The sequence below is a fragment of the Dasypus novemcinctus genome, chromosome 3 (genome assembly GCF_030445035.2).
Source record: "Dasypus novemcinctus isolate mDasNov1 chromosome 3, mDasNov1.1.hap2, whole genome shotgun sequence".
Classification (NCBI taxonomy): domain Eukaryota; kingdom Metazoa; phylum Chordata; class Mammalia; order Cingulata; family Dasypodidae; genus Dasypus; species Dasypus novemcinctus.
Window position 1 is genome coordinate 15792794 of NC_080675.1, and position 13525 is coordinate 15806318.

At 38.9% G+C, this 13525-nt stretch overlaps 1 protein-coding gene across 1 annotated transcript in view; it reads left to right on the plus strand.

Annotated features, from left to right (window-relative positions):
• CATSPERB (cation channel sperm associated auxiliary subunit beta) overlaps nt 1-13525 on the plus strand; it is a 134695-nt gene that overhangs the window by 85332 nt on the left and 35838 nt on the right. Inside the window, exons 20-23 of the mRNA XM_058294913.2 lie at nt 1685-2017; nt 5670-5809; nt 8103-8300; nt 9198-9308. Of these exons, the coding sequence (XP_058150896.2) occupies nt 1685-2017; nt 5670-5809; nt 8103-8300; nt 9198-9308 (782 nt within the window). The remainder of the gene's footprint in view (nt 1-1684; nt 2018-5669; nt 5810-8102; nt 8301-9197; nt 9309-13525) is intronic.

The following is a 13525-nucleotide window of genomic DNA, read 5'->3' on the forward strand; positions in this document are numbered from 1 at the left end:
TCCCTATGAGGTTATTTTCTTTAAGTGCCCCAGAGAAGTGAGAGAAAATAAATAGTTCATGGGGATTTTGTCCTGTTGAATAAAATAATTTGAAATCACTGTTATATAGGATATTTCTATTTCAGAGGATCATATGATAGATACATAGCATATATCAGTATATTTTATTTTAAGGGTTTGGGTTTTACTCTGAGTAAATGGGAAGCTATTGGAAGATTTTGAGCAGAAAGTGATATTATCTGACATGTTTTAACAAGATCACTGGCTTCTGTGCTGAGAATAGACCAGTTAAGTGATGGATAGGATCAAGTTTGGAAGCAGAGAAATCAGATAGGAGGATATTGCAATTACCAGGTAAGAAATCATATTAAATTTAAGATGCCTGTTACCTAAGTAGAGAAATATGGAGTTCAGGGAAGAGATCTGAACTAGAGAGATAAATTTAGGAGTTGTCAGCATATCACCTGGAAAAAGAGCATAGAAAGGAAGAGGTACAAAGTCTAATCCCTAGTATCCAATATTTATTGGTTAGAAAGATGGGAAAGAATCAGTAAAGGAGAATGGGTTAGGCAGGTCAAGAGAAGAAGTAATAGAGCACTGTCTCGGAAGTCCAGCACAGAAGGTTTATCGCTGAAGGAGTACTTCTGTGTTACATGCTCCTAACTGGTCAGGTAAAAATGAGGACCAAAAACTAGCCATTGCATCTATGATAAAGTTATTGGCAAATTTGATACAAACTTTTGGGTGGAGCATTGCAGACAAAAGTTTGATTGGAATTGATTTTTAAAGTTTTGACAGGAGAGGAATTGATGACAGTAAGTAATGGTAATTCAGCGAATTTTGCTTTTAAGGGGAAGGGAGAAATCATGTGGCAGCTGGAGAGAATGTTGGAAGGGATTTTTGTTGATTTGCTGAAAATGAGAGAAATTAGAGCAGGTGTGCATAATAAAGGGGATGATGGCATTCTCTTCTGATTCTTTTTCTTTTTTTTTTTTCCAGAGTGAGAAAGGTAGTATTGTCGTTGATTTGTTTCAGGACTTATCAAAAACATTTGACAATGATGACCTCGCTCTCCATGAAACACAACCTTCCTTCAGCTTTCCTGATACCTATTCTGATGGGTTTTCAGTTTTCTCTAATCATTTCTTCTTTGTTTTCTTTGTGGGGTCTTTTCCCTTCTCTGTCCCCTAAAATGACGGTGTTCCTGAAAGTCCTGCTCTAGAGCCTTTTTTCCAAACCTTCATGCTTTTCTTGAACAATCAATTATTCATCTATTCAACAAATATTTATTGAGCACCTTTTATGTACTAGGCCCTTCTTTAGGCACTGGGAAAATGCTGGCTATATTAGCCTTCTCTTGTAGAATCACTATAAATATTCCAGACTATTAAAAGATCTTAGCATTTCTGTAATAAAGTAATTATCATAATTATTTAGCCCTAAAACATTTTTTTTGGCTGAAAATTTCACAGAACTAGTTTCATAGTAAACATTGTGTTTGAGGTAGCAAAGATAAACATTGTATAAAATAATTTTAATTATAGCCTGAAATCTGGCATATGTTCTCTAGTTAAGACCATAGTTTAAAACCTCAAAAAGAGTGTTCATCAATTATATCCACCAGTATGCTTGTTGAACAAGGGCAGTTTTATTTTATATCAAATCTTTTCTGTTTTAGATCCAGATGTTCATTCCTCATTTCAAGATTCGGATAGAGAGAAGACTGTGGTGATTCCTGGTTACAGCAGCTTCCTGATCCTAAATATTACAGAGCAGAAACATGCTCTAGCTATTGCTACCATGCCTAATAGAGTACCACTGAACGTGGTCTTTCAAAAAGGCTCCTGGTTCTTATATAACTTTGGGCAGAGGAAGGGACGAATGTGGAATATATATTCAAAACATTGCAATTATTGGTTTCAGCAACATGATGATTCACTATCACTCAGTGCCCTGAAATATATCGATCTGGGGAAATACCATGTTTTAAAAGTTAAGATCATACCTAATACGCAAGGTAAGTTTGTTTTTATTGAGAAACATCAGGAGATCTGAGATGTTACTTTTCTTGAATGTGAAATACATTCTTTTGCTTTTTTAAGATTTATTATTTATTTATTACCCCCCCATCTGTTCTCTGTGTCCATTTGCTGCATGTTCTTCTTTGTCTGCTTCTGTTGTTGTCAGCAGCACGGGAATCTGTGTTTCTTTTTGTTGCGTCATCTTGTTGTGTCAGCTCTCCATGTGTGCGGCACCATTCCTGGGCAGGCTGAACTCTCCCTCGCGCTGGGCGGCTCTCCCCACAGGGCGCACTCCTGCATGTGGGGCTCCCACACGGTGGGGGAGGGACACTCCCGCGTGGCACGGCACTCCCCGCACGCACCAGCACCATGCGTGGGCCAGCTCCACACGGGTCAAGGAGGCCCAGGACTTAAACCACGGACCTCCCACGTGGCAGATGGACACCCTATCCACTGGGCCAAGTCCACCTCCCTGAAATATAATCTTTGAGATTGCCTTTATCTTTGTTTTCTATTGTAATTGGCCATCTACTAACAGTATTTGCTTCTAATTATTGAGCACTTAGTGTGTGCTACATTCTATATTAAGTATATTTATACATTTATTTAATGCTTATAACAACCCTAAAATGCTAGATTATAAGCCTCATTTTACAAATGAAAAACAGAGGTTAACAGGTCAAGTTTACATAGGATTTTAGTTTAGATTTTCTTTTCATATGACAAAAAAAAAACCGCTTTTAATTACTTTAATATTCTTGCATTTATTTTGAGTATTTATTTAAGCCAAAAATGGCTTTTGCTAGCATTCTATGCTTCTTCCATTTTTCCAGGTATTAGGTTTTGATTATTAAAGTAACACAAACTTATTAAGAATGCTGGGGAAATGTCATGCTGGAAAAAATAAAACAAAAAAAATTAATAAATAATGAGCTAGAAAGAGAGGAAGGAAAGATGAAAGGAAAAGAGTGTGTTAGAAAGGAGAAAATTCTGACACAATAAATGAAGAGTGTTGAGAATTGAATCATATCCCTTACAAAAGACAAGCCTTAATCCATGTTTCTTAGTACCTGAACAGATTTGCAAATAGGACCTCTGAAGATGCTATTATTAGTTAAGGTTGGCAAAACTGAAAGAGGGTGGGCCTTAATCCAATATGATTGAATTCCTTATAAGCAAAGGAAATTGGGCATGGAAGTAGAAGTCAGAAGCCAGAAAAAGCCAAAGTATGAGGCACATGGGGATGACGGAGGCAGAGATGCAAGCCGAGGAACCCCAGGGATACGGCAAGCCAGCGCCAGAATGCTACTAAGCCCAGGAGAAAACATGGCCTGTTGAAACTTTGATTTTGGGTTTCTAGTCTCCAAAACCAATAAATTCCTCTTGTTTAAGGCAACACATTGTGTAGTATTTGTCATAGATGCTCCAGCAAACTAATACAAAGAGGGAACTCAAAGCCAAAAAATTAGCTAAAGTATGCTCCTTGAAGAATTCCAGGCTCAGATATCGGCCATGTGAGACTGGGTTTTAATGCCCAAGAAGACCATGTGGCTTTGGAACTTCCTACTTTGCAGAAGGGAGTTGGAACTGATTCCATTAAGGAAAGCTGGAGCCATCAAATTGAGAAGGAGGTATTAGGAAAATTCTACCCACCAGCCCAAAGAAGCAGCCAGGGAGATTGCCATTGCCATTGGGCTCAAAGTAGGGAAAAAGAACCCCCTAGTAAAAAAATAAAATAAAAAGAAACTCTAAGACTATATCACACCCAGAGACTACCCACCAGATGCAGGAATCCCAAACTGAGAAATAATTATAACACCTGGATTCCAATGTAAGCAGGCACAAAACCCTCTGTAGGAATACCTTCTTAACCCAGGCAATATGGGCTTCCGTGGAAACTTCAGTCTCCATTGAACATGAATTTTAAAACTCTGTAAGGAAATGATCCAACATAGAGAGTCAACAGTCATAAGAAACTTATGACTTTTCTTGAGATAAGAGAAAAATCACATACTATAAAATAGGTAGGTGTACAATTCTTAAATAGATAAAAGAAGATATATGACCCATAATGAAAGGGCAAAACAGTAATGTTTAATGGCTTATTTGAAATCAGAACCAAATGCAACTTACATAAATTAAAATTAGAGGCTTTGAAAAAATTGGACATCTATTGCCATCAATATTGTGGATTAAATATCCTGACAAGTTTTCTTCTTAAACCCTTAGAAAACCTTTCCCATCAGTTATAAGACTAATTGTCTATATTTCCTTCAAGTGATTTTAAAGTTTTAATTTTATGGTTTTAACTTTCCATTTAATTCTTTAATTTATCTAGATATTGTTTGGGTGTATTGTAGCTGGTTAGCTAGGTGTTCCAACATCACCTATTTTCTTCACAAATTTCAAAATATGATTTTATCTTAGTATGCAGTTTACCAATTGTTTTGACCATTTCTGGATTTTTTATTCTGTTCCATTGTTCTCCCTTCATATTCTGTCACCAATCTACAACATTCTAAGCATTTTAACTTTAAAATATACCAAATTAGTTCAAAGGTCCCAATCAGTTTTACTCATTCAGTTTGATGGGTGCACTAGTAATCAGCAAATCAATTCATTGCCTCTTTGTGAAGAAAAGCTTCGTCCTTGCTACTCAAGATGTGGTCCCTGGACCACCAGCATCATTGCCTGGATGCTTGTTAACAATGCACACTCTTAGGCCCCATTCCAGTCCTGCTGAATCAGAATCTGTGTTTTAACAAAATCCCCAGCTAAAGTTTAGAAAACCCTGGCCACATCATTTTGGTTTAAAGGAAACAGCTGCAGATGAGATCTCCGGTGAAGTCTTTTACTCCTTTTCAGCTCTAGTTTACTGATTAGTAAGGATGGAAGTTAGACTTCTTATAACAATTCAAATCTCTTTTTCCTTTGAATTTCTCAATATGGAGAGTTTGCAAACATGAGGCCTGCAGACAGAAATTGGCCTGATAACATTTTTTTTTCATTTTTAACATAGTTTTATTAGAGAAATTGTAACTTACAAAATAATCATGCACATGTGCAGAATTCCCATTCAATACCCCTCCACCAACACACTACATTGTTGTGGAACATTTGTTACAAATATGAGGCAATATTATCAGACTATTACCACTAACTATGGTCTATAGTGTGTATGTGGTATATTTTTGCCCATACCCCGCTATTATTAACTGAGTACATCTTTGTCTTCCAAGATATTTTTGTTTGAAATGCCCAGGAGTTTTCTCTTGGCAACAATTGACTGACAGCCCTTCAAATGAAGGTGAACTCTTCAGGTTTTCTAATGAGTTAACCGCCTCAGTATGGCTAGTATTATCCAACTTACAAAAGCACTTTATATGCTTTTGAGAACCTGGCTGAGGAATGAGGGGTGGAGAAGAGAAATATTTATGTAAGTAAATAGGAGAAAATATTTGTGAAGTTAGACTTGTCTAAGAACTTTTAAAGTTGACTACATATAAATTGCTAACTTTATTTGTAGTCATTATGGTGCCTTCATAACGGATTCTGCAGATGTTCTAAAATCCTCCTTAGCCAATCATTATTAAATTGATTTTAACTTTTTGTATTATTTAATATTGACTGTTGACCTTGCTTCCACAGGTGAGCGAACACTTGAAGTACCGTTACTAAAAGTATTGGTTGGAAACCCAGCTTTGTTAGAAGTTAAAGCTAAAGGCTCTTTTGATAATACCGATAGCTATCTAATGGAAATTTTTATAGCTAGCAAAGATTTACGTCAAGTAAGATTTTCCTTAATTACCAAAAAATCTCTTAATTATAGAAAATTTAGAATATAAACTAAGAAAAAGAAGAAAAATGACTCGTAATCCTAGCTGTCAAGGAAGACTAGGCACTATTAACATCTGGGTATTTGGAAACGGCTGGGAAGGAGCAGGGAATAGTGTTCCAAAGAGTGAGCTCTGGAGCAGAGGACCGGGTTTGGAGTTCACTCCTGGTGTCGTCTCTGTGACCAGGGAAAAGTTCCTGTACTGTGGCTAAGTTTCCTCATATATGAAGTAGAGATGCTAATAATAGTACCTACTTCAAAGGCTTGTTTTGAGAATTAAAAGTGATCATTCAAAATAGACACCTGAAACAATGACTGGCATAGAAAGTGCTCAGTAACGATTAACTTACAGTATTTTTCTATTTCTCTTTTCTCAAGATGGGAGAGCATTATAAATACACTTAAAATTTTGTTCTTTTCACTTCACTAGGTATTTTAATCCTTTCAAGCCAATAAATCTTTTTCTGCATACTCTTAATTTTTTTTTTATCTTGAAAACTTTCAGATATAGACAAAAGTAGAACTTGCATATACCCTTCACCCAGATTAAACAGTGGGCAGGATTACGCTACTTTTGTTTTATCGACCTTGTTTTAATTTTTCCCTTTTGTTTATATTCGGACTTATTTTGAAACATGACACGTCATGTCATTTTACTCTGTAGTGTGTTTGAATTTGAGGATTTTGAAGTTGAGCGAGAGAGATTTGGCCACTAGATGACAGTAGCACATAAACTATATGGGGCGGGGGGAGGCGGGGGAAAGACGGCACAGCTTTGGCAGTGGAAGGCAGAAGGCCCTAGGAGCAGGAAACTTTCCAGAGGCCAGCAGTGGGCAGAAGACACCAGTGAAAGGGGGATAGGGGGAAAACTCCCAAACTCCTCAGGGAGAGAAGAAAGGAAAAGGGGTGTGTGTGTGGGGGGGAGGGGGTACTTCTATTCCAGGCAATGGTTTAGAGTAGTATAATGGGAAACCTCTGGGCCAGAATCTTCCAAGAGCTGAAGGGCATCCGGCTTATGAGTGCAGCTTCTTCTCTTGCCAACAGAGGCAGAGGTGGGGCTCAGTTTCACAGGGTAGGCAAATTAAGTTAATGCTAAATGACTGAAAATTGCTTATTTGGACTAATTTTAAAAGAATTGGATGTATAAGAATTTCAGTTTGGTGCCAAAAGGTTTTCTAAAGGGTCTAGCCTGTTGTCACCAAGTAGATGGGCCACTACACAGAGGCCATTGTTGGCTCAGCTATATAACACACTCCTGGATGCTTCATTACACATCTCTAAAGTGGAGTATCTCTCATATAATCACAAGGCCATTATCAGGCCCAAAACTTGTAAAAATAGTTTTTTAGTATCATATAAAATCTAGCCCAAAATCAAATTCCCCAATTTTTTTCACAATCAGTTTGCTTGAATAGGATCCAAACAAGATTCATCTAGTTGTTTTGTCTCTTAAGTCTCTCTTAGTTGAAGGCAGTGCCACTCCATTTTCTTTCCCCATCATTGAATTATTGCAGAAATTTAGTCAGCTGTTCCATAGGATGTCCAACATTATGGATTTTTCTGTTTGCCTCCTTGTGTTACTTAACTTGTGCCTCTATTCTCCCGTGTAGCCTTCAATAGTTGAGTTTTGCTTAGATTCAGGTTCGATATGTTTTGGCATATCATAGAAGGTGCTACATCATTTTTAATAGTTACAGAGTATGGGGACTGGGGTAAAACTATCACTACCAGAGTCTACTATACCACTGTAGTTATTAGTATGTCTACATTTTTTAAAACTCAAAAAGTTCTTTAAAAGTTAAACAGATAGTTTAATATTGTTCAAGGATGAAATACATTTACCAAGCTAGATTCCTACCAAAAATATCCTTTAATGAAATACAGTAATTGCTAAGTGAATAACTCTTTTTTTTTTTTCTCCAAAAAACTTAGGCCAAGGGAAATTATTTTACTTATATCATCAAAGCAAATGTCCGGGTGCTTTTCAGTGAATGAGGGAAGCCTCATCCATCTGAGTGGGATATAATAATGGCTTTTATTAAATAAGACCTTCTTGATCCTTGCTCATTTGCAAATGTTTCCCACAACCAATTAGGTTGGAATGTATTTCTTCCTAGAAAAGAGTGTTTTCTGTTATAATTTATTCTCAAACACATCTTTATTGTCCAATATCATGCTTCTTCTGTTGAAACTTCCTCTTTTGTTGGTTACTGATTTGAAACCCTCATTTATTTGGTCATTTCCAGGGTTTAACCTCACTGGCATTTATGATCTGGGAAGCATCAACCGAGTGCTTTGTTACAACAATTGTGTCAACATTGAAAAGCAGCTGTAGTTATCTCAGATCTATGCATCACATTCCTAGTAAATTTATCCCGTTGGAAGACTGGATTAAAGGGATTCACAAAGACCATCACGGCTTTAATCTGATCAAAACTCTGCCGGTAAAAACAATTCTAAGCAGATTGTTATTTTAAGTAGAGTACCAATGATATATTACTCTTGTGTAATCGGCTGCCCATTCAATTTTAGCATTTCTTTTCTTAGATGCTTGAAACAATTCACAGTTACTTTTCATTCAAGTCATTTCAAAGTTGTGATGAATATTTTTTTCCTAAATAGTAAAAACTTTATGAAATCATGATTTTTCTTGGTAATTTAGTCTCACTATTATCATGTTATGCTATTTTATGGTGGTTTAATCTTGGGCTATTGTGATATATACAGTTATTTTCCCTTGTGTTTACTTGCCCGAGGCTGATATATTTTGCGTGTTCCATTTCAGTGTAATAATTATAATTGCTGCCTTTTTCGGAGTCTATACTATTTTTAAAATATAAAGTATTTTAAAGTATAACCTCTTTTTAAAATAGGTTATTACTTAAAATTTTCTTTGTGACAAATAAACTTGAAGAATTATTTACTAATTATGCCACTAATTCTCTTTCATAAAGTATTAAACTTTATTGCATTAACTTTAATGCATTATTGCATTAGTATTAAACTTTATTGCATTTATTGCATTGCTATAGTATTAAACTTTATTGAATTAAACTTTATTGCATTAGCTTTATTGGCAGCTATTTTAGGTACAATACGTTTTTCACTTGCTTACAAGTTCCAATTTATATTACAATGCATTACAATGCTGCAATTCCAGAAAAGAGGAGGTGGGGGTGTTGGGTGAAGAGACACTTTAATACCTCAAGCTAAAAATGAAATGTTTGCTTTGAATGCTTTTTTTTGGGGGGGGGGGGGTGGAGAGGGAATCAAGAGATTTAAATTAAAGATTTAGTATATAATAATAAATTAGATATTTTCTTTGTTTAATTCAATTGCAGATAAACTACAGGCCTCCATCTAATATGGGAATTGCTATTCCGCTCACGGATAATTTTTATCATGCAGATCCTAGCAAACCTATACCAAGAAATCTATTTCACAAGTCAAAGGTAAATAATTTTGAGTCCATAAAATTATTCCGTAAAATTACATGAGGACCAAACTGTGGGGATTAAGTGAGAGGGTGCTTTCAGTACACTGGGTCACACGACATTTACTACTGCCGCTGCTGTTCCCAGTGCTGCTCCCCTAGCTGCCTCTCCTCTCGCTACTCCTCCAAGATACACTTTTGAGCCAAGAAGTCTGAATGGACTCTTTGCCCTTGACTTCCCTCTGTTCTCATTTGGAGTTCAATGGAGAGATGGGATGAGAGCAGCTTTTCTCAATTGAAAGGAGCCCCCAGACCCATCTCACATCTCCATGAAAGGAGAAGTGTAAGAGGGAAAAAAGAATGTATGCTCCAACATTTGAACTCTTGCTAAGAGTCTGCCTAGAAAATAACCCAACCCAGCAGCACCCAACCTCTCTGGAGGTGGGGCGAGCAAGGTAAAAAAGCAGAGAGGAAGCATTAGTTTCAGAGGAAAAACTTCTCAAGGAAACCTCATAGGTGCCTGTGGAATCTCTCTCACCTGCCTGTATACATACCAGGACATAGCTACTCATGCACATGCACATACAGCCATAAAGATATAAAACTGTCGTTTCTTTGGTTCAAAACTCTCCTATCTCTTCCCATCTCATTCAGATTTTAAAAAATTCTTACAATGGGTTATAAGGTCCTCCGTGACTGGCCTTGTATTTGCATTACATCTGACCTCATTTCCTCCTGCTCAATCTGCTCTAGCCACACTGGCCTCCCTGCTGTTACTCAAATATGCCAGACATATTCCTACCTCAGGGCCTTTGCAGCTGCTAAACCCTCGGTCTGGAATGCTCTTCATTCCATGGCTCACTCTGTCACCTTCTTCAGGTTTTTGCTTAAATGCCAGCATCACAGTAAGGCCCTCTTTGACCGCTCTGTTTAGAAGCGTAACCGCCCTCTTCCCTGCCTCCACTTTCTCTTCCCCTTCCCTGCCTTGCTTTTCTCCATAGCACTTATTACGATTTTACATATTTTACTGATTTGTTTTATATATTGTCTTTCTCCCCCATGAGACGATCTATATATGCCAGGTCTTTGTTGTCTATTGTAGCTCCAATATCCAGAAAAATGACAGACATAGGGAGTGCTTTAGAAATTGTTGAATACACTAATAGTACATATTTATAAATATATTATTACTATTATTACATACACATGCACACACACATGCACGTGTTGGTGAGGTTAGTGAACTTCTGGTTGATTGGATTCCAAGATAAGAATCTCTGCTCTAGGCAATGATCAGCCCTGCTACTGAACTCTTCTCCAAGTCCAGTTTCTCCCAAAGGCAAACCTGTTGTGTCACTAGGAACAAGCTTCCAGCACTGAAATATGACTTACACTATATTTACACAGAAACCTTTAGTTTCTGGGAGGCAAATGTGACTCGAGCAATTGGTCTTCTGTCTACCATATTGTTACCAGATTTTATTTAGGTTCTTGGCTATATTGCAGAAATGAGTTTCAAGAGAGTGCCAGGTGAGTTAGGCCAGTAATTTATTCAGGTAGGGAGGGAAGAGAAATGGGAGAAAATAACAGAGCAGGGGTCCCAGGTAGAGAGGAAGGAGGTGAAAAGGGATAAATAGGGCTGATTTACAAGCTACAATTCCCCATTATAGATTATAAATCCCCAGGTTTACTTGCATGGCCATGTGGCAGAGGAAAAATGGTGAGAGCGGTGCACAGAGGGCAGGAACGGGTCCAGAGGCAGGAGAGCAGAGCTCACGGTCTGCTTTATAAACTTAATTATCCCACCCCTTTGCTAATGGCAGGGGAGGAGTTCCAGCTGTTTGCTGTTTTGATTGATTGCCCCACCCATCAATCCCCCAGTGAGGACCCAATGATAAAGTTGTTGGAGAATATCCGGGGCTGTTCCTTGTATCCAGAAGAAGACTTTGTTCTGGGTGGCAGAATCTTGGGGTGGGGGTCTTCCAGCAGCCATCTTGGGGGTTACTGATGTCCACATGCGCTCTCTGCCAGGTTCCAGATCTATTAATTCCCTATCTTACCAGCCTGCTTCAATATGGGAGGACCCGGGTTCAGTTGCCAGGGCCTCCCGGTAAAGGTGTGCCTGCATGGCGAGCCAGGCGGCAAGATGATAATGCAACAAAAAGAGAGGCACAGGGGAGAGTCAAGGCGAGACGTAACACAAACCAGGAACCGAGGTGGTGCAAGCAACAGGGAACCTTTCTCCTACATCGGAGTTCTCTGGGATCAAATCTCAGTGAATCCTAAAGGAGAAAATGATAAGACAAGAAATAAAAGAAACAGACACTGAAGATCACATATCATATGGACACAGACAGTGAAAACAGCAGGGGAGGGGGAGAAAAAAAAGGAAACCTTTAGTTTCTTTTCAGGCTTTTCTGGGAGTTGAATAGAAAATATCTCTGATTTATACCTAACTAAATAATTTTTTCATTCAACTTTTATGCATTCAACAAATGTTAATTTCAGCATCTCTAATATTATCATTCATCACATTCATACAGTGATGAACAAGATAAACATGGTCACTTCATAGGCCTATTCTCTAGGGGGAGACCAGGCCTGAAACAGAAGTTATGTAATTAAGAAGTGTCATGCAGGGCCAGTGTTTCTGAACAGTATGGCTCTGGACAATACGAGCCAAAATTATCTAGGACTATTTTTACAATGCAGCTTTCTCAACCCCACCTCATAGCTACTGAATCAAAAACTAAGGGGTAGGGAAGCGGATTTGGCCCAACGAATACGGTGTCCACCTACCACATGGGAGGTCTGCGGTTCAAACCCCGGGCCTCCTTGACCCGTGTGGAGCTGGCCCACGCGCAGTGCTGATGCGCACAAGGAGTGCCCTGCCACGCAGGGGTGTCCCCCGCATAGGGGATCCCCACGCCCAAGGAGTGCGCCCCATAAGGAGAGCCGCCCAGCGCAAAAAAAAGTGCAACCTGCTCAGGAGTGGCGCCGCACACACAGAGAGCTGATGCAGCAAGATGACGCAACAAAACGCAACACAGATTCCGGGTGCTGCTGACAAGAATACAAACGGCCACAGAAAAACACACAGCAAATGGACAGAGAGAGCAGACAACTGCGGGGGTGGGGGAGGCACGGATGGCTGGGAAGGGGAAATAAATTTTAAAAAATAAATCTTTATAAAAAAGCACAGAAAAACTAAGGGGTACAGTCCTGAAATCTTCAATTTAAAAAAATTCTCCTCAGACAATCCTTATTTACACTAAAGTTTAACATATACTCAGTAGTAGAGCTAGACACAAAGCCAACAATGTGACCCCGTATCAGGGATGCCTAACCTCTTGCCGGTAGGAAATGTGATATTAATACATTTGCATCAAGGGTGAAGGTTGAGTAGGGGTAAACAAACAAAGGACGAGGGAGGGGTAACATAGAATAGGGAGAAAGGAAGGGCCGAGGAAGCCACTGCAGAGGGTGGAGATGGGAAAGGGCTCAGGGTCTTTGAAGAACTCCATGACCGTTCGGGCTGGAGCATGGGGCGGGGGGCCAGCAGGGGTCACAAATCAAAGTTGGAGACAGCAGGCCTAAGTGCTACAGGGCTTTGTAGGCCACGGAATGGATTTAGAATTTTATCTTAAGAGAAATTGTGATTCATTCAAGAGTTTTAAGCAAGGGAAAGACATGATGATATTTGTATCTGAAAAAAATTGGACCGAAATGACAAGTATCTACACTCTCTTCTGAACAAATTCCTTAAAACATTGGTACAATTGTTTTTGAATCGAATACAACAGGAACTAAAAAGAGAGAGAGAGAGAAAGACCAGAAAATTGGAGTCGTCACAAGTGTCATAAAAAAAAAATTTTTTTTTAAACACAACTGATCAACTGATGCCTAAAGAAGAGTTTCAAGAGAGTTGCAACTCCAAAGTCAAAGGATTCAAAGATGGAGAGGTTGTCTGGATCATTGGTCAGGGAAAGTGCAGCAAAGCTGGCCAGGCTTTCCACAAGTTGTACTACGCCGGGAGCAGCCAGAGCAGCCCGGGGACAGGGAAGCAGATCAGTTCCAGCAGGTCCTGACTATTGAGAATGCATTAGCATTCCTACTTGCAGTACATTCCTACTGGCAGTGCATTCCCCCCAGCTGCCTTAAGGAGAACTATGAATGCTGTAAAGCCTCTTGCTCTGCAAAATCATAGGTCAAGTGGAAAACCACTGAATGGACTGG